Source organism: Tripterygium wilfordii, chromosome 21 (genome assembly GCF_013401445.1).
Source record: "Tripterygium wilfordii isolate XIE 37 chromosome 21, ASM1340144v1, whole genome shotgun sequence".
Taxonomy (NCBI): Eukaryota; Viridiplantae; Streptophyta; class Magnoliopsida; order Celastrales; family Celastraceae; genus Tripterygium; species Tripterygium wilfordii.
Window position 1 is genome coordinate 14,186,055 of NC_052252.1, and position 17,727 is coordinate 14,203,781.

Below are 17,727 nucleotides of genomic sequence, written 5' to 3' on the forward strand. Positions count from 1 at the left end.
GAGTAAAAAGAATGAGTAGAAAAGGCGAGGAAGAAGAGATTTCAGAGATGGAGCTAGGCCACATTACCAACACCAATACCGGTACCAGAGAAACTGATGAATCAAATCAAAACATTGATCTGTGTTGCTCATCAAATGCAGTTGTAACCCTAGCCCAAAAGGTCAGTGACGATCAATCGATCAATATAAAATCAAATTAAACCAACCAGCATCGAAGTGAATTTACTGACAGGTTGATTTTGATTATGTTGGTAGGTTATTGCAGAGGCGATTGGGACCTACTTTGTGATATTCGCAGGGTGCGGATCGGTGGCGGTGAACAAGATCTACGGTTCAGTGACATTCCCTGGCATTTGTGTGACATGGGGTTTGATTGTTATGGTGATGGTTTATACAGTCGGTCATGTTTCTGGAGCCCACTTCAATCCAGCAGTCACAATCACTCTGACTATTTTTCGCAGATTCCCATATAAAGAGGTCATTTTGATACATTTGTATTATTTAACCAATAATCCCAACAGTTGTTGCATCCCAATAGTATATGAGTTAGACACACATGATCCAAATGAATTCATTGATTTACACATGAAATCCTGTGCGTATAACTCAGCTATTGGGATACCAACAGCGGCTAGGATCCCAATGGTTGATGCAATTAATAACTCTGAGTGAGTTACTTGTGTAGGTGCCATTTTACATTGTGGCGCAACTGATGGGTTCAATACTGGCTAGTGGAACAATAGCTTTGGCAATGGATGTGACTCCTAAAGATTATTTTGGAACTGTGCCAGTTGGATCTAATGGACAGTCTTTGGCCATAGAAATCATCATCTCCTTTTTGTTGATGTTTGTCATTTCTGCTGTTGCTACTGATAAAAGAGCGGTTTGTATTTTTCCTGTCCCCCTTTATACTATTCAAACAAGTTGTGAACATTTTTCCTTCCAATCTTGTATTAACTGCTATAAATAATTTTTTTGTTCTTTTCTGTTGTTGGCAGGTAGGAGAACTGGGAGGGGTTGCTGTTGGAATGACTATAATGTTGAATGTACTTGTTGCAGGGTAATTAATTTTGTTTCATTCGTTAGTACTTATCACTGTTTCATATATATTTATAATTTTTTTGGAGATGTCATTAAGACATTAACACATTGTATTTGACATGGTTAATTTGCAGGCCTATATCAGGAGCTTCAATGAACCCGGCAAGGAGCATTGGACCAGCTTTGGTGAAGCATGTTTATTCAGGACTATGGGTTTACATAATAGGACCAATCATTGGAACAATAGCAGGAGCATTTGCCTATAACTTGATCAGATTCACTGACAAACCACTCGGTGAGTTGGCGAAGGATGGATCATTTCTCCGGCGCTCGAAGAGCACTACTTCTTAGAACTGTAGAGTCATTATATGTTAGTGCCTCTCAAATGGGTCTTTTAGGATTTTAAGCATTTTCATAATTTCACTTTTTTTTTTTTTTAATGTTTTTCATCTCATAATATTGTAGCCGCCTTTAAGGCTCATTATCTTTTTTCTTGATTGGTGGATTCTAGTAATATCTGTGTGCTGGGTTAAACATGAGTTTGTCATTTTATCAGCCATATTTTTTGACTAAAGTTTGAGGGTGGTGATGGTTTTTTTTTTCTTCTTCTAATCATCAGTTTGCATTAACGACAAGATAAGCATGATTCATTTGAAAAAAAAAGAAGAAGAAAAGAGAAGATTAAAGTCACAAAACTGTCATAATCCACTTAGTTTAATTTGTACTTTGAATAGAAGAATTAAAGGGACAAAACAAAGACTGATAAATAAATAATATATAAATAAACCCATACAACCCATGTATTGTATGTATACCATACCCAAGAACACTCCAGTACTGTGCAGGACTTGGGGCTTTAAAGTTATTGTCCACTTGAGCTACTGCTATACTTTGAAGTCCAGTACTTCTCAATCTCTTCTGCACTTCTTCCTGGTATTCTCCCAGCAATCAAACCCCACCTATTCCATGCATCCAACTCCATCAATAAAACCCCACCAAACTAAATCAAATTTTAAAAAAAGAAGAAGAAGGAAGACAAACCTCTGGCCAACCAAGCTAAACATTCTGGCAATGAGACTTTCCTCATCTTCAGAGAACTCAAGCTTGGATTCCTCACCTTTTGCATCTAAAACAAACACACATGCAAACCCATCAATAAAGAAATCCAACCCTAATACAGTAATACGTACTACTCTGCTGCCTACTGCCTATGCATAAAACTCGACACGTAAAAAAAGGGAAAAGAAAAGAAACTTAATTAAGTAAAAGTACCTTTAGAATTATCTTCAGTAGGGTCTTGGGATGTGTGCTGCAAATCGCCCATTTTTCTATATGAGAAACCCCTCTATCTCTATGTCTATCTCTGAATAGAATATCAGGGATGTCGTGAGGGTTTAGGCAAGTAGTGTAGGGAGTATATAATAAGGATAGGGATAGGGATAGGGATAGGATGGGTCGTTAACTTAAGGTGGAGTGGTGGTTGAAAAGCGTAGACTGGTAGTTCTTGGGCTTTGATGAGTCGTTGAAGCCTTTTTTTAGTTTGGTGGGTTGGCCTTTTGTGCCTGAATGAATCATTCTTCACTGTTTATGAAAGAAAATCCTAGTGTTTATCCTTATCCACATATCTATCTATATATACACAGAAATTTTCCTATGTGAATAAAAAATATGAATCAACTTCATAAATTATTTTTCAATCATATATATGATGGGTCCCATAGAAAATTTATGATCCCCATTTTTATTTTATTTTATTATAATAATTAAATTTGAAGTTTACAAAATTGATTCACACTTTTGGTTTACATGAAAGAATTCTTGATATGATGTATGTATGTATGTATATCATATGTAAGTACACATAATAATTCCTATCCAAAAAAAAAGTGCACATAATAATTTGCTTGATTGTTTTTTCTTCGTTCGTCTCACATGATCTGATTCTGATTGATGATTTCCAATAATGGTGGGGGTCCACGATCCACCAGGCACACATTCCACATGAAGATTTTTACTTTTCTTGTGTTTTGTCTGCTAATTGATTAAGCCAACTCTAGTTTTAACGTGGTCCGTCTATTGTTGATTTGTTGCGGCTTTGACAATGAAAGAACAGTAGTGTTAGTGTTAAGTAATTCATATAGTAATAGTACATGAAAATCAAAGTCTCTTAAACGAAATTTTAAAACGTTTTAACTCTGAAAATATATGTTAAATTTTTTAAAAAATTACATAGTCAGAATCAACTCATAAAGCTCTTCCTAACAAGATCTATTGTCGATAAGTTTTATCGGGTAAATCTTAATTCCATTATTTTTTTCAATGGAATTTTAAAAACAAATGAATTCAGAACTAAAATAATGAATTCTAAATTGTGTTTTAGAAAACAATAGAATCTATACTAAAACAATATATTTTGGACAATGAATTCTGAGATAAAAGAGTGGAAATAAAACTATTCCGTTGATTAAATCAATGGAATAAACCTGTTGAGCTCGCATGGGCTACCAAACAGATGTGCTACATGTCATTTTCGATGAAAGAATGTTGGATGTTTATCATATCATGTTGATATCATCGTCAATTTGAGTTATCATTAATTGTCATTAGTTGGGATGTGCTATGGCTAGAATTCACTGCAATTTCTTCAAAAATCATGTTAAATCATAAATTTTTTTTAAAGATGACGTATGACGTATTAGAGTTTAGGGTTAAGATTTAAGTAATTGAGTCAAAAATCTACTATATTTCAAGCATTATGAACACCCAAAATACCTAATTACACATTTTAAATATGATTTAACAATATTTCTAACCTTAGGAATTTGCAACCCCCATTCCTATTGTAGTACCCGTTTGGTGCACAATATTGCACCACAATATATGCTCTTCCCCAGAGAGCAATTTTGGGGTGCAAATTCTTATACCATATTAACACCATTCTGAAATTGTCTTCATTTCAATAATTCTTAGACCATTTTATATGCACATTACTGAAATGCCCTTGATTTTAATATGTATTGACACTAATACCACCCTTAGGGTAAAGGCTTTCATGACAATTAACTTGCGAACAACTCTCTCTTCCTGAACTTGTGATGCACGAACTCCTCCAAATGACACCATTTTGATTCCTTCTTCGATATCACGATTTGCACACTGGTAAGGGTGACTTACAAATATATTACTGTGTTTCATAATGGAGTGTCCTGTATCGGGACCCGTGAAGTATTCAATAAGGCCCACGCTCGGCTTAGAAATGTCATCGAAATGACATTTGGGGTTACAAAGAAGAAATGGCTGGTATTCAGTTCAATAATTTATTTTGATATAAAGATACATGCGACGATTGTGATTGCAAGCATAATACTTCACAATTTTATCCGCCTACATGTTGCTATTGATGTTGATTTTAATGAGATTGGTTCAACGTATGTGTCGAAGATGAGTCAATGCTTGACCCATCTCTCAAATCGTGGAAAATAAAGATGATGAATATTTGGTTATTGACGATGCAAAATATGACTCAGTTTCGAAATATGCTTGCCGAACAATTGTGGAGCGCATGACGAAGACTTTTATTTATATATATTTTTAACATGTTAAAAAAATATGTATGAATTTAGTTGTATAATATTTTAAACATGATACTTAAAAATATCTAACTTCTATTTTTTTTATCTTATTAAATTAATTTAAATGTTTATTATTATTATAAATTATTTCTTATTTATTTTGATCTGTTACAACTTAAATGCATAATAGGTCAGCATGTAATTTTCACAACAATTTTAACAGCACATATATTATCAGTGAATATACAACTAAACATTACCAGCATTTCAAGTACCATATATCCTACAAGTTTTTATCACCATATATATTACCACAATATATGCTAGCATATATGCATGTTACTGGGAAAAAATTATACCGTACGGACCTTAATATATATTAGTCACTTAGTTACTACTTTAAAGAGTTTTTTTTTGGGTTAAAGTATATAAATTGGTCCTAAAATCAGCTTGAGCCAATAATTTTGAATCTGTAGTTTTAAAATTCTGATAGTGTTTCCCAGTGTTAGTTCAGTATTTGTTATTCGGTTGTGTAGTTTCTTTGTTAGTGTTCGTAAATTCTTAGACCGCTATTATGGTGTTAATTATAACGTTTGCTACTATGAAATATTAAAATGAAGTGTTAGGGTTTAAAACATCTTTGAAAACTGTTTTTATAATATAATCATTTTTGTTTTCTTTTACATTTTTAACCTGAATATAAATTTTTTTTTTGTTAATCTCAAAAACCATAATTATTGGTTCAAGAGATATTAATCAAGGCAGCTATCATAAATGATTTTTCAGCTCCAAAATATAAACAAATAAATATTTTTCTTTCAAGAAAAAAGGATAAGACTTTCACTCCAAACGGCGTCGAACCGCTATTTCCATTTACGACATCGTTTGTGTGCATGGTCGGTCGGTGGCTTACCTTCCGTCTTCATTTGACAAACGGAGGTTCCATCGTCTCTTCTTCCGCTTGAAGAAACAATTCCCTCCGATAATCTGGTCACCTGCTGGTATGTGAACTTCCTTTCGTATTCCGCTGTTTTTTTATCTTCAGATTTTGATTAGTTTTTACAATCAATGCTCCTTAATTCTATTGAAAAACCCTAAATTTTGATTTTTTCTTATTATTTTTGTTTCTGTCGTCCTTGTAACCTGATTAATCCGAAGCCAAATTGTAATTATTCGATTGCAATACACAGGGAATTGGCCAACGTAACATCTTTATGATCTGCATTGGCCACGTCGGGGGTGGGCCGATGCAGTCGTGAATTTCTGTCGAAGTTGTCGAAGCATCGACTCTTAATGGTATTGAAATTGTTTTTCGAAGATGACGTTAAGCTTGAATCCACCGTTGATTGAAGGAATCAAATGTGAAAATCGTCGAAACGATGTCCCTGATAAAAGTACCAAGGAGGATGGGAAAGAAAACGAAGAGGAAGATGAGGTGGATGATGCTGATTTCAATCCCTTTTTAAAGGAAACAGCTTCACCAGAAGCTTCATCGAGCTTGAGCTCGGAAATTGAAGGTCTGGATGGTGCTGTTGTTGATAGCAATGCGAACCCAGATCCATGAAAGCCAGTTGGTGAGGTGCATAGACGTGATGATGGAGATTCTGAACATGGAGAGGAGGAGGTGGTGATGCAAGCTGCTGATTCTTCGGAAACTGTGCACGAAAATAGTAGTAATCCAGGAAAAATGAAGAAGAGAAAGTTGGTTTCATTATCTCATACAGACGTCGAAGCATCTAGTCAAGAAAATGATGCTGGTGATATCATGGTTAGAGAGTTGGATGAGAGTAACGCCATGGATACCCGGGAAAAGCCCATGACAGTGCATTCCGATGATGAGGATGCTATATGCAAGCGTACTAGGGCACGCTATTCGCTTGCTAGTATCACTCTTGACGAACTCGAGGCATTTCTTCAGGAAACTGATGACGAGGATGATTTTCAAAATGTTGATGATCAAGAGGAGTACAGGAAATTTCTTGCAGCAGTTTTACTTGCTAAAGATGGTGATGGACCAACAAACCATGAAAATGAAACTGTTGATGACGATGAAGATGAGGATAATGATGCAGACTTCGAGATAGAACTTGAAGAGGCACTCGAGAGTGATTTTGATGAAGGTACATCAACTAAGGCACAGAAAGAGGAGAGTGAAAGAATAGGAAGGCGGCCAGAGACCAGGCTGAATAGACAGAAAAAAGCCACTGCTCCACATCAAAAGAGTTTTTTAGGTCAGGAAAAGAGGCCATTGCGTCCCCTTATACCCGTCCCGCCCAGTGGTTCAGTGGTGCCTTTTCCTTCTCTTAATGGGAGAATTTTTATACACGAGACTACTCCAACCAGTCTGGCTTCCACGAGGGAAAATGGTTGTTTCAACAGATTCACTCCACACCAACTAGGGCAGTTGCATTGTTTGATTTATGAACATGTGCAGCTTCTTATTCAGATATTTTCCCTTTGTGTTCTTGATCCTTCTCGGAAAATTATTGCCTCCCATCTGCGGGGCCTAATACTTGTAATGCTTCAGAAACGTGACGAGGTAATGGCACACAAAAGTGTGCCATATCCCGATTTTTGTTTCCACCCTCAATACATGTTTTCATCAGTGCCAAATGAAGCAACCAAAAATTGCCCTGCTCAGTGCACCTTTGAATCATCTCCAATATCTGATGCACATCTTGGAGTTCGCTCTTCTACAAACATTCAGATGCCAGCATTGCAAAGTATTTCCCCATCTAAAGAAAGAAATGATTATTTATATAATGGGCGAACTGTTGAGAGCTCTTTCTGGGTGCCTCCTGTAAGTGGTCCAATATTATCCATCCTCGATGTAGGTCCTCTTAATTTTGTTGGGAGGTATATTGATGATGTTTATACAGGTATGTACCGTAGAATGTGTTTGAAATGATGTGCTTGTTATGGGGTTTGAACTTTGAAGTTTACACACTTTACTGTTGATTTGGAATTGTTTTGACAGCTGTGCAGAAGAATCGGCAACTTTATATGGAGTCTAGTTGTGATACTCGCCTTGAGAGAGAACCTTTATTCAACCTTCACTGTTTGTCTTCATCATCCTACTATAATAGTGAAATTTTACGAAGCAGCGATTCTCCGACCACCAATGGGGTTCCATCCACACCAAGTCAACAACATCCGAGGAAGACGTTGGCAGCTTCAATTGTTGAAATTGCCAAGCAGCAGTCAATTGCTTTTGTCCCGAAGGAAATTGCGAAATTAGCGCAGAGATTTTTTCCATTCTTCAATCCGGCATTATTTCCCCATAAACCGCCCCCTGCTTCTGTTGCAAATCGGGTTCTGTTTACGGATTCAGAGGATGAGTGAGTGACATCCATTTTCTCTCCTTTTTTTTTTTGTTAAAGTATTGTTGGCTGTTTTTTATGCTTTTGTTGAACTGATTTTTGTAGTTTGTTCCTGATTATACTTTTGGATTACTAAATATTTTTTCTCTATGGAGGTGCACTATGCCCTCTAGTTTTAGCATATTCAATAAAAGATAATAAAGTTACCACTAGGCTAGCAACAAAGTGTTATTTTTGGCTTCATTATTGGAGCATTTATAGGTTGGAGTAAACTTCATTTAACGTGAATGCTAGTTCAGTGAATATTCAGTGGTGGCGTTGTTTATGTTTCGTAGTAGATGTATGAGTGGTTTTCATAATTGCATATTCTTGTTAGGTTACAAGGTCAGAAAAGAATTATTAGATTTGAAAGTTTCCAGGTTTTCAAGAAGTGCATTAAAGTGTGTAAACTTCAAACCACAGAACAAGCATGTCATTTAAAATACATTCTACAACATGTACCTGTATAAACATCATCCATATACCTCCCAACTAAATTAAGAGGAGCTATCAAGGATGGATAATGTTGGACCACTTACTGAACGCAGCCAGAAAGAGCTTTCAACAGTTCGCCCTTTATAAAAATACATGTTTCTTCTTTTAAAAAGGGAAATATTTTGCGATGCTGGATCTGAATTTTTGCAGAAGAGCAAACTCCAAGATGCATCTCCCATATCTTCATGTAACATTATCATCACCATCTCCCATTTCTTTGGTGCTAATATTTGAAAAGTGAGGGACAGTGACAAATTGAAGTGAAAGGTCTCATTTGTTGTAATTGGCTTAAGCCCTGCCGACCATCCTGAATTCCTGATATATCATCACCCATATTCTGAGTCCTACCGAACAATTTTTCTTGGTATGTCTTTATTGACAAAAAGAAAATAAAGGAAATGCATTAAAATTGGCTCCTGATTTCCTTTTATTTTTTCATTAGAACAAGGTCTTGCAAATAATTTATCTGTGTACTTTATTACTATCTTTTTATTGCAATGGTTACATTCAAAAATCAATATAAGTTTTCTTTAATAAATTTATGAGACATGCTCAGGAAGGTAAATTTTGATATATTTGGATTTGATGCAGATTATTAGCACTGGGAATGATGGAGTACAATACAGATTGGAGTGCTATTCAACAACGTTTTCTTCCTTGCAAATCTAAGCATCAGGTAATGCTCCCGACTTTCCTAGACTGTGTGTATTGGAAACATATCTTTTCCTGATGATTAGTGTTTGAGCCTAGTTATTAGTTATGCGGTTGTGCCGTATATGTGCCAGATTGTTAATATGGATGAAATAATAGTATGATTTTTTATGTCTGAATAGTGAAAACCATTCAATTTATAATTCAATGACGGTTTGAGTTGGCATTGTGAAGCATGCATTAACGCCTTACAGATTTTGCATTAGATGATCATGATATTGTTACATGAAGATATGTAGATGCATCAAATTACTTATTAACAACTGGGAAATGTATCAACCATACGATGGTAATATTTTTCAATTATGTATTTTCTCTTAGTTGATTGATTCAGCTCCACACTCGAAAGATAGAATAGATGTAAAGGAATGCATGAATAATTGGATTGTGTGCTCCTTTGTGCTTGTCACTCATGAACATCGATATCGCCAGTAAGTGTGAGGTGTTATTTCTTAGCCATTCAGTTTTCATGCACAAATGAAAATGATACTTTTTAAAGCCAGGGTTATTCTTAATTGCCACCTAATTGGATTGTGTGCTCCTTTGTGCTTGTCACTCATGAACATCGATATCGCCAGTAAGTGTGAGGTGTTATTTCTTAGCCATTCAGTTTTCATGCACAAATGAAAATGATACTTTTTAAAGCCAGGGTTATTCTTAATTGCCACCTGTACACCCTTGAAAGTTTCGTTGAACAACTGTGGGTGAAAGGATACATATACATAAGTGAAAATTTTCCCTTGCTTGCCATTCACGTTATAAATACACTGATCATCCAAGACCATCAGAATATGACTCATCTTGTTCTAGAAGTCTTTGTTCTTGTAACTTTTTGGACCCTTTGATTTTCTCAGTTTTTAAGCATTCCAATAGCTGTGCCTCTATGAACCTGCTGTGATTTGAATTGCGATGTTTTTGTCAGGCGATTTACATTTATCTTTGTTCCAAAATATTAAAACATCACGGCACCATGACGTGCATTAAATTTCTGTTTATTTATGCTGTCTAAAATAGTGAACTTTTCTGCTTTACAGATAATTTTCTATTGATTTTGTAGCTTTCTTGAATTTCACCGCCGTTGTTATATGTTTTGTCCTTTTTGCTTACTTTATCTCCAAATAGTGAAGATAATGACAACATGAATACAATCTCTTTCATCATTTGTTTGAATGACTATGAAAGAAATGGTCCATTTTTATCTGATTCTTACTGACTACATTACAGATTTTTGTTAGGCAGAAAAACCGTTGTGCTTCTAAGGCCCCAGAAAATCCCATTAAGGTTTGTATTTGATCTGTACCCTGCGAGAGTTCATGCTTTAAGGCATTTTTTTGCTTATTTTTATGTTTCTGTTCAGTTGGTAGTTTATTCTTGTTACTGCAAGACTTTATGGTGTTAACTGTTGGTTTCAATCTCCGGTCCTTCCCACCAAAGAAAACAAAATCAAATGATGAGTGGGTGCATGCTACTGGAAATTTTGCCTTTTCTCCTAATCAGATTGACAGATTGATCAGATAGAGAATAAATTACAATACAAAGGGTTTAGTTATTTTTGGATGCATCGAATATGATAGCATTGCCTTGGAATGCACTATTTTTAGTGATATTTTCCACTTTATGCAGGCAGTTCGAAGGATGAAAACCTCCCCGTTGACTGCGGAAGAGATAGAGCGTATTCAGGAGATAAGTTTCCAGGACCTTTCAAAAAATCATTCCTAATTATTATCATTTGACTTAGTTATTTTTCTAATTTGACCTAACTCACTTCAGGGCCTCAAGTTGTTTAAACTTGATTGGATGTCCGTTTGGAAATTTGTTGTCCCTTATAGAGATCCAGGCTTATTACCCCGACATTGGCGTATTGCTCGTGGTGCTCAATGGTCCTCTAAGCTAGATGCTGCTGAAAAGGAGAAACGGAGGTTGTATGAATCAAAAAGAAGAATATCCAAACTGGCTAAGTTGGCACATTGGCAACGGGCTTCTGACATTGAGGTTGTTGCCATTTCATTGCTGATATATTCCCATGTTACTTGATGTCATTATGCATGACGATACATGCTACGGTGAGTTTTGGGGGATAAACAACTTGAAATTTATGAAATTGCTCAAAAAATTCATACTAAAACACTTAACTCCTCATTCCCCTTAAGTTATACAAGAGCTTGTTGGGCTTGGAGGCTTGTTTCGTAAGCCTTGAAACTCAGCGTGGACTCATTTGTAGGTGAATTATATTTTATTATTTTCAGTAATGTACATTTAATGTTTATGTATATTAATTCATTGCAGGATAAGTCAGTTGAGAATGCTGTTGGGGAACATACTAGCGGAGATGATTGTGTAGAGGAAGCCTACTTACATGAGGCATTTTTGGCAGATTGGAGGCCATGTGACTCAAGCCTCAGTTCTTCTGGTCATCCTTGCTCAAACATTGCAAACAGAAACTTATCTGGTGATAGAGTGTCAGGAGATACTTCTTGCGTTGGTGAAGAACTAAATAATCATGGATTTGTGGAAGCTCAACCAAACAATGATAATATGCACAAGTTTCCATCTTCATCCAACTATCCCCAACACACTTCATCTAGTTACGCTCATGTTAGATATTTTCCGTCTAATATCATGCGACCGAACCATATGGTTTCCAAAGTGTCATTAAATAAGCCTAAATCACCAATACCTATGCGACCATATCGAACCCGTAATATTAATGGTGCTCACTTGGTGAAATTAGCACCAGACTTGCCTCCTGTGAACCTTCCACCATCTGTCCGGGTAATATCTCAGTCAGCCCTCGAAGGTAATCAATATGCAGCATCTGGAGCTGGTAGTAATGGTGCAGGAATACAAAATGTAGTCCCTCTATCCGATCGTGCAAAGTCAGCAACTATCCACTCAGTTACACCTGATGGCGATAGAAACCGTACAGTGAAAGACATTGTTACAAATTCATTGCCTAGAGCACCTGGAGTTGTTACTGATGAGCTTGTGTTGGAAGAGAGAGGCAACATTTCAGATCTTCAGATGCATCCTTTACTGTTCCAAGCACCTGAAGTTGGATGCCTAAGACATCACTCATTGGCTTGTGGGGCTAGGACAACAAGTTCATTTGGTTTCTTTCCTGGAAATCAGCCTCAACTGAATTTGAATCTTTTCCATAGTCCTTTCCAAGTAAGCCATGGTGCTGCTTGTTCCAACAAATCTTCGAAGACAAAGGAGTATACTTCAGCAGCAGGTGGCATTGACTTCCATCCCCTCTTGCAGAGACTGGATGATGAAAATAGTGACTTAGTAACGTCGTCAATTGTGCACCAGTCTGTTTGTTTAAAAGACACAACTGCTCAACGTCAAAAGCCTTCTGATACCGTGAAAAGTAAACCATCAGTCCATGATGACTCATTTCTTGCTGACTGTAAACACTCTAGCCCTAATGAGAAGGCTAATGAGCTAGACCTGGAGATCTGTTTAAGCTCTAAGTCTGTGAAGGAGCAACGTAGGAGAAGTGGAAATGTGGCTGCAAATAAACAAAAAAGGTCTCTAATAAGCACCTCTGATTCCGGAGATAATATGGAAACCCAAAAAACTGGCAGTTCACAGTATCAGTGCATTGAGAATTGCTCTACTGTACATATAGATTTTGTTCCAGGTGCTCAAGTGTCAGTTATAGCAAGCAATGACATCAGCAGATGCAGTCGTGATGACGTAGGTGACTCGTCTCATCCTGGTATTGTGATGGAACAGGAAGAGCTGAGTGACTCTGATGAGGAAATGGATGGAAATGTGAAGTTCGAGTGTGAGGAAATGGCTGATTCTGATGGAGAGGAGACTTCAGGATGTGAAGGAATTGCTAAGATGCCAGATAAGGTACCCTTGCCTTTTCTTGCTGTTAGTGTTGAGTTGCCTTTGGGTTCCGAGACTCATTTTTACTTTTTTTATGCTTGTACTTTCGTTCTAGTTTCTCATAGCTTGACTATAGTGCTCTTTATTTAGCTTCTAGGTTAACTTTGATTTTTCTATTTGTTGAAACCTTTCATATTGACTTCACTCTCTTGTGTTGAATCCTTAAGGAGATTCAATCTGTCATAACCGTTCCCTGCAATACCACGATGAAAGGGTTATTTTTTGTTTTTCTCACCATGCTGGTCTTTCTTGTTCCACTTCAATCTAATTGTAGAAATAATCCATTGCATATCTCATAGTGATTTTCATATTGTCGAGCATATTCTCATATACCATCAGGGAAATTTTTTCCAACTGTAGTGAGTGATTACTTTAAGAATAATCATAGATCTTTTGGCAATGCCTAGCTCAACATTGCATTTTTTATTTTCACTGACATTCTATCTGGTTTCGCCTTTGATACAACTTATGGCATCATGCCATCAAGTTTGCTATTATTTCTCAGATTTTTTTGTTACCTCTTTCGTCTCAACTGTGAATGGTTGATGTTTTTAAAGCTAAATATTATGTGCTTGTGTACGTGTGCGTGTGTTTTTTCTTTTAATATGCTTCATAACTTCTTAATAGGGGGAGCACAAATTTACGGCAGTCAGGGTTGGAACGGATGTGAATTATGATGATCAGGAATGTGAGTTACAGGGCCCTGTTTATTCTCAACGAAACAATTCTCTTCCAATTAACAGCAGTCCTTCCTTAAAGTCGAGTTTGACAAGCCAGGGGATGGATCCTACGAAAAATGCATGGCTAAGTTTGGAGTCAGGTGCCCCTGGTCACCATGAATGCAAGCATGAGAATATGATCGAGGAAGGATCTCATGCCAATAATTTTACTGGCCGTTCCAATAGATCTTGTATGACAACAGAATGCACAAACAACGATGGTACAAAAACTCCTGCTGTGGATATGACCCAACAACTCAGCTTGGGTCCTATAGTTGTTCCCTCGTTGAGGAAACCCAGGAAGCGTTCTTGCCGGACAAATACAAGTCCGAGTATGCAAATGACATTGGAATGCCCACAGAGTGATCAGATAAGTAAGGCAGGTTGATAAAATGGACAAAAGTTGGATCTTTCCTGGCCAACCCAATTTTCAAGTGGTGGGGGCACAAAAAAATGTTGATCTTGCATTGCGGTGTCTTCTTTCGCACTAGTAACTAGCGCTTTTAACTTGGAATTCTTTAATTTGTACACCTGCTGATGGGTAAAAAAAGGTTTGATTTCTTTTTATTGTGAATATTATCTGTTTAGGCAGTGTCTAGGCAAGTCACATGTACATACAATTTTCCTTGTATATATGGCGACCCCCCTACTTGGGGATGAAATGGCATAAAGATTGTCTCTCCTTCCTTTGTGTGGAATGTCTTGTGATGAAGTGGTAGGACTCTATTTAACTTTTCTTAAAGCTGCAATGGTTTTTTTTTATTCTCCTTTGGCAAATAAAATGCTGCCAGAATGATCAAGGAATTGATAAGACATAACAAGCCAAGGAGTTGCACTTAAGGGTGGCAAAAAATTAGTTTTGGATCAGTTTTAGGTCGGGCAACATTTATGTGTTTTTGGAAAACATTTATATGTCCAGATCCTAATCCGGATTAGATTTTGAACGTATCTAATTGATCAAACCCAAATTGGTTTAAATCCAAACAATAAATTAATTCGGGTTAGAGTTCGGACAAATAAACCAATGTGTTCTGGACAAAGTTTTTATGCTTAGAGTCATATTTTGGACATATACCAAATGCGGTCCGGAGAGTTTTGCCACCTCTAGTTGCAGTAGCTCTACTTAACCTTCCATGGTCAGCGGTGATTGAATCAGTCAATAAGGCCCAATTATATTTGGGTTTAACTGAGCCCATAAACTAGGACGGGGACATAAGAGCCCTAATTCTCGTCTTTTTACGACGCCGTATAACAAATTACAAATTATAAACCCTAGCTGCCGCCTCCACATCGACACGCCCACACAAAGAGGTGGCCAAGATGAAGTACAATCCCAGGGTCTCCTCCTCTCGCCGCAAGAATCGCAAGGCGCACTTCACGGCGCCGTCGAGCGTCCGGCGCTTACTGATGAGCGCGCCGCTCTCGGCAGACCTCCGCCAGAAGTACAACGTGCGGTCGATGCCTGTCCGTAAGGACGACGAGGTGCAGGTGGTCCGTGGCCATTTCAAGGGACGCGACGGCAAAGTCGTCCAGGTCTACCGCCGGAAATGGGTCATTCACATCGAGCGCGCAACTCGTGAGAAGGTCAATGGGCAAACCGTCAACGTTGGTATCAACCCCTCAAAGGTCGTCATCACTAAGCTCCGCCTTGACAAGGACCGGAAGTCGCTTCTCGACCGAAAGGCCAAGGGTCGTGCTGCTGCCGATAAGGACAAGGGTACCAAGTTTACTGCTGAAGACATCATGCAGAGTGTTGATTGAATCAAACATTGATTCAGTAGGTTTTGGTGGATAGCAAAGATTCCCGCTTTTAAGTTTTAATTTTTATATTCAGTATGTTGTGTGATGGATCTGGAATTTCATTAGGGTTTTTGAAAACCTTGTGGAATTTTGCAGTATTTCAATTTTATATTTCGATTTCTTCTACTGCTGTTTGGTTGATTTCTTTTATGATTAGACCAGTGTACGATAATAGTCTCTGAATCATTTGTTAGTACTGATGTTGATATGGGACGACCAATTTGCGAGCATAAGTTAATCTAAGAGGCATAGATACCAACAGTTAGAGTACTTAAGATTGAAATGATGGGAAGCAGATGCTAAACCAGAGAGGCCATTGCCCAAAGTGGGGTTAGCCCTAAATGGGTACTGCTCTCTATATGTTATTGTTAGGGTTTTATGACATGGCTTTTACAGTTTATATCGTTTATCAACAACTGAGACCTCTTTGAGCTCTCTGTCGTTCGCTCCTGTAGTGCTGTATAGCTTCCAACCTTAAGTTCCTCTCAGGAGCAAAGTACAAGCTTATAGTGGCAGCCAGTCTCTCAATTTCGTTTGAGGGATAAAACCCACTGATGCATTATCATTCTTTTGCCAATTGGAAGAAAATGGTTCTTGTTGCATCCCTAGATATGCTGCAACTGTTAGAATATTGTGTTCCTGGGGATTGCAATTTGCAGGGAAGGTTGTATTCTTTATTGTTGGAAACTCATTAGAAAAGAGAATCATTATCCAGGTTTTGAAATCATTGATTTGTTGGAAGTCCTTGTGCAGGAAAATGAGAATGGAGCCTCCAACTTGTTCATTAGAGTCTGTTGGGATGTGTTGGATTAATTAAGGCTTTTGTCTGCGTTGCAATGTTTGACAAGGTGGTTGATGTCATGCCTTGCCCAAAAAATGTGCAGTAAAACTATAGGTGCGGCTGCCTTTTCTTGCTAGAGATATGATGAATGCCCAATTATTATTTGATCTCTTGGCTGACAGAGGATTAGCTCCTGATCTGTTTAACTATGCAAATATGATAACCTGTTATTGCTAAGAGACTCGCGTGATGGAAGTGCGGGATCTATTTAGTGATATGAAGAAGAGAAGGATTAAACCTGATTCTGTAACATATACTGCTCTTGCATCTTTGTATATAAACTCAAGTTCAGAGATGGGGTTGACAGCTTCTGCAACTGTGCTTTATTTCTTAGAGTATTAACATTTTGAATGCCGGATTTCCCGGGATTGGTAGTAATCTTCCTGCAAGTATGTTTACAGTGAGTTAGACATGTTTACATTGTGATCCTCCAACTCTGTTTTTGTTGGGACAATAATTTTCAGACCGCTGGGTGTTGCTGACTATTGTCCACAGGATATGGTATTGATAATGTCTCACTCTGGCTGATCTGTTGCTCTTTCAATTTTTTGCCAATTCTTACATGAGCTCTTGCTTTCAATCAGCAGGACCAGCTCAGTTACATGGCATAGCATCAAAGGATTTGCATCAAAAACCTCCCTCAATTTAGCAGTTTTAAGTTCAGCAAATTATTGTTGGTTCATAAAGTGAAGAAAGTCTTATTCATGGTAGTCTGGCTAAAGAACTCACAAAACAGATACCCTGATCAAAGACAATGGGAGACTGGGACTGGAAGTGGCTATAATGCAGTCTGGGGTCAAAATTCAAATGAAATTTAATGTCGTTTTACCACATTTTGGTTGAGAGTTCTAGTTAATAATTTTCTATATCCTATACTAAATTTTAAGGGCAAAAGGGTACTTTTCATCTTTCAACTATTGATCGAGTTTCATTTCTGTTCCTTAGTTTTTTTTCTCCCTTTTTCGTCGCTCAACTATAAGAAAGTACCCCGTTTATCACTCTAATAAATTCGTCAACGGAAAAATCCAACGTAACATCTAAGTTGGTAAAAGAAAATAATATTTAAATTTTGTAATGACAAACTTGTAAATAAGTCAGAGATAGAGTTGTAATTAAACGGAAAATGAGGGACAAAATAGTCTTTTGAGAAGGTCAAAATAAACAGTCAGACCTGAAAAAGTCTCTCTTAAATTATTTAGGCACTAAAAGTTTCACTCTTAAATTGTTTAGGGATATATCATTGAATTTTTTTTATTATTTATCAGATCAGATTTATCTAACGTGTCACATAG

The 17,727-nt window shown here is 37.2% G+C and overlaps 4 protein-coding genes and 1 non-coding gene across 5 annotated transcripts; 4 read left to right on the forward strand and 1 right to left on the reverse strand.

The window, feature by feature from the left end:
• The first annotated feature begins 11 nt into the window (after window positions 1-11).
• LOC119988879 (probable aquaporin NIP-type) lies at window positions 12-1,555 on the forward strand. The gene is made up of 5 exons (XM_038834109.1): window positions 12-161; window positions 256-477; window positions 686-883; window positions 999-1,060; window positions 1,176-1,555. The coding sequence occupies exons 1-5, from the start codon at window positions 12-14 to the stop codon at window positions 1,390-1,392; spliced, it is 849 nt and encodes a 282-aa protein (XP_038690037.1). The 3' UTR covers window positions 1,393-1,555.
• Window positions 1,556-1,717: 162 nt separating this feature from the next.
• LOC119988880 (MYB-like transcription factor ETC1) lies at window positions 1,718-2,474 on the reverse strand. Its single transcript, XM_038834110.1, has 3 exons — window positions 2,314-2,474; window positions 2,083-2,167; window positions 1,718-2,000 (listed from the first exon to the last, which is right to left on the reverse strand). Exons 1-3 carry the CDS (start codon window positions 2,363-2,365, stop codon window positions 1,904-1,906), a joined length of 234 nt encoding a protein of 77 aa, XP_038690038.1. The 5' UTR covers window positions 2,366-2,474; the 3' UTR covers window positions 1,718-1,903.
• Window positions 2,475-5,454: 2,980 nt separating this feature from the next.
• On the forward strand, window positions 5,455-14,485 carry LOC119989024. Its single transcript, XM_038834311.1, has 9 exons — window positions 5,455-5,614; window positions 5,804-7,492; window positions 7,591-7,951; window positions 9,059-9,143; window positions 10,403-10,459; window positions 10,802-10,861; window positions 10,949-11,170; window positions 11,465-13,039; window positions 13,703-14,485. The coding sequence occupies exons 2-9, from the start codon at window positions 6,244-6,246 to the stop codon at window positions 14,180-14,182; spliced, it is 4,089 nt and encodes a 1,362-aa protein (XP_038690239.1). The 5' UTR covers window positions 5,455-5,614; window positions 5,804-6,243; the 3' UTR covers window positions 14,183-14,485.
• LOC119990276 lies at window positions 8,710-8,812 on the forward strand. Its single transcript, XR_005466001.1, has one exon. It is a non-coding gene; the product is annotated as a small nucleolar RNA Z43 (small nucleolar RNA).
• Window positions 14,486-15,062: 577 nt separating the features above from the next.
• LOC119988336 (60S ribosomal protein L26-1-like) lies at window positions 15,063-15,721 on the forward strand. The gene has a single exon (XM_038833336.1). It carries the CDS (start codon window positions 15,115-15,117, stop codon window positions 15,553-15,555), a length of 441 nt encoding a protein of 146 aa, XP_038689264.1. The 5' UTR covers window positions 15,063-15,114; the 3' UTR covers window positions 15,556-15,721.
• The last annotated feature ends 2,006 nt before the right edge of the window (window positions 15,722-17,727 follow it).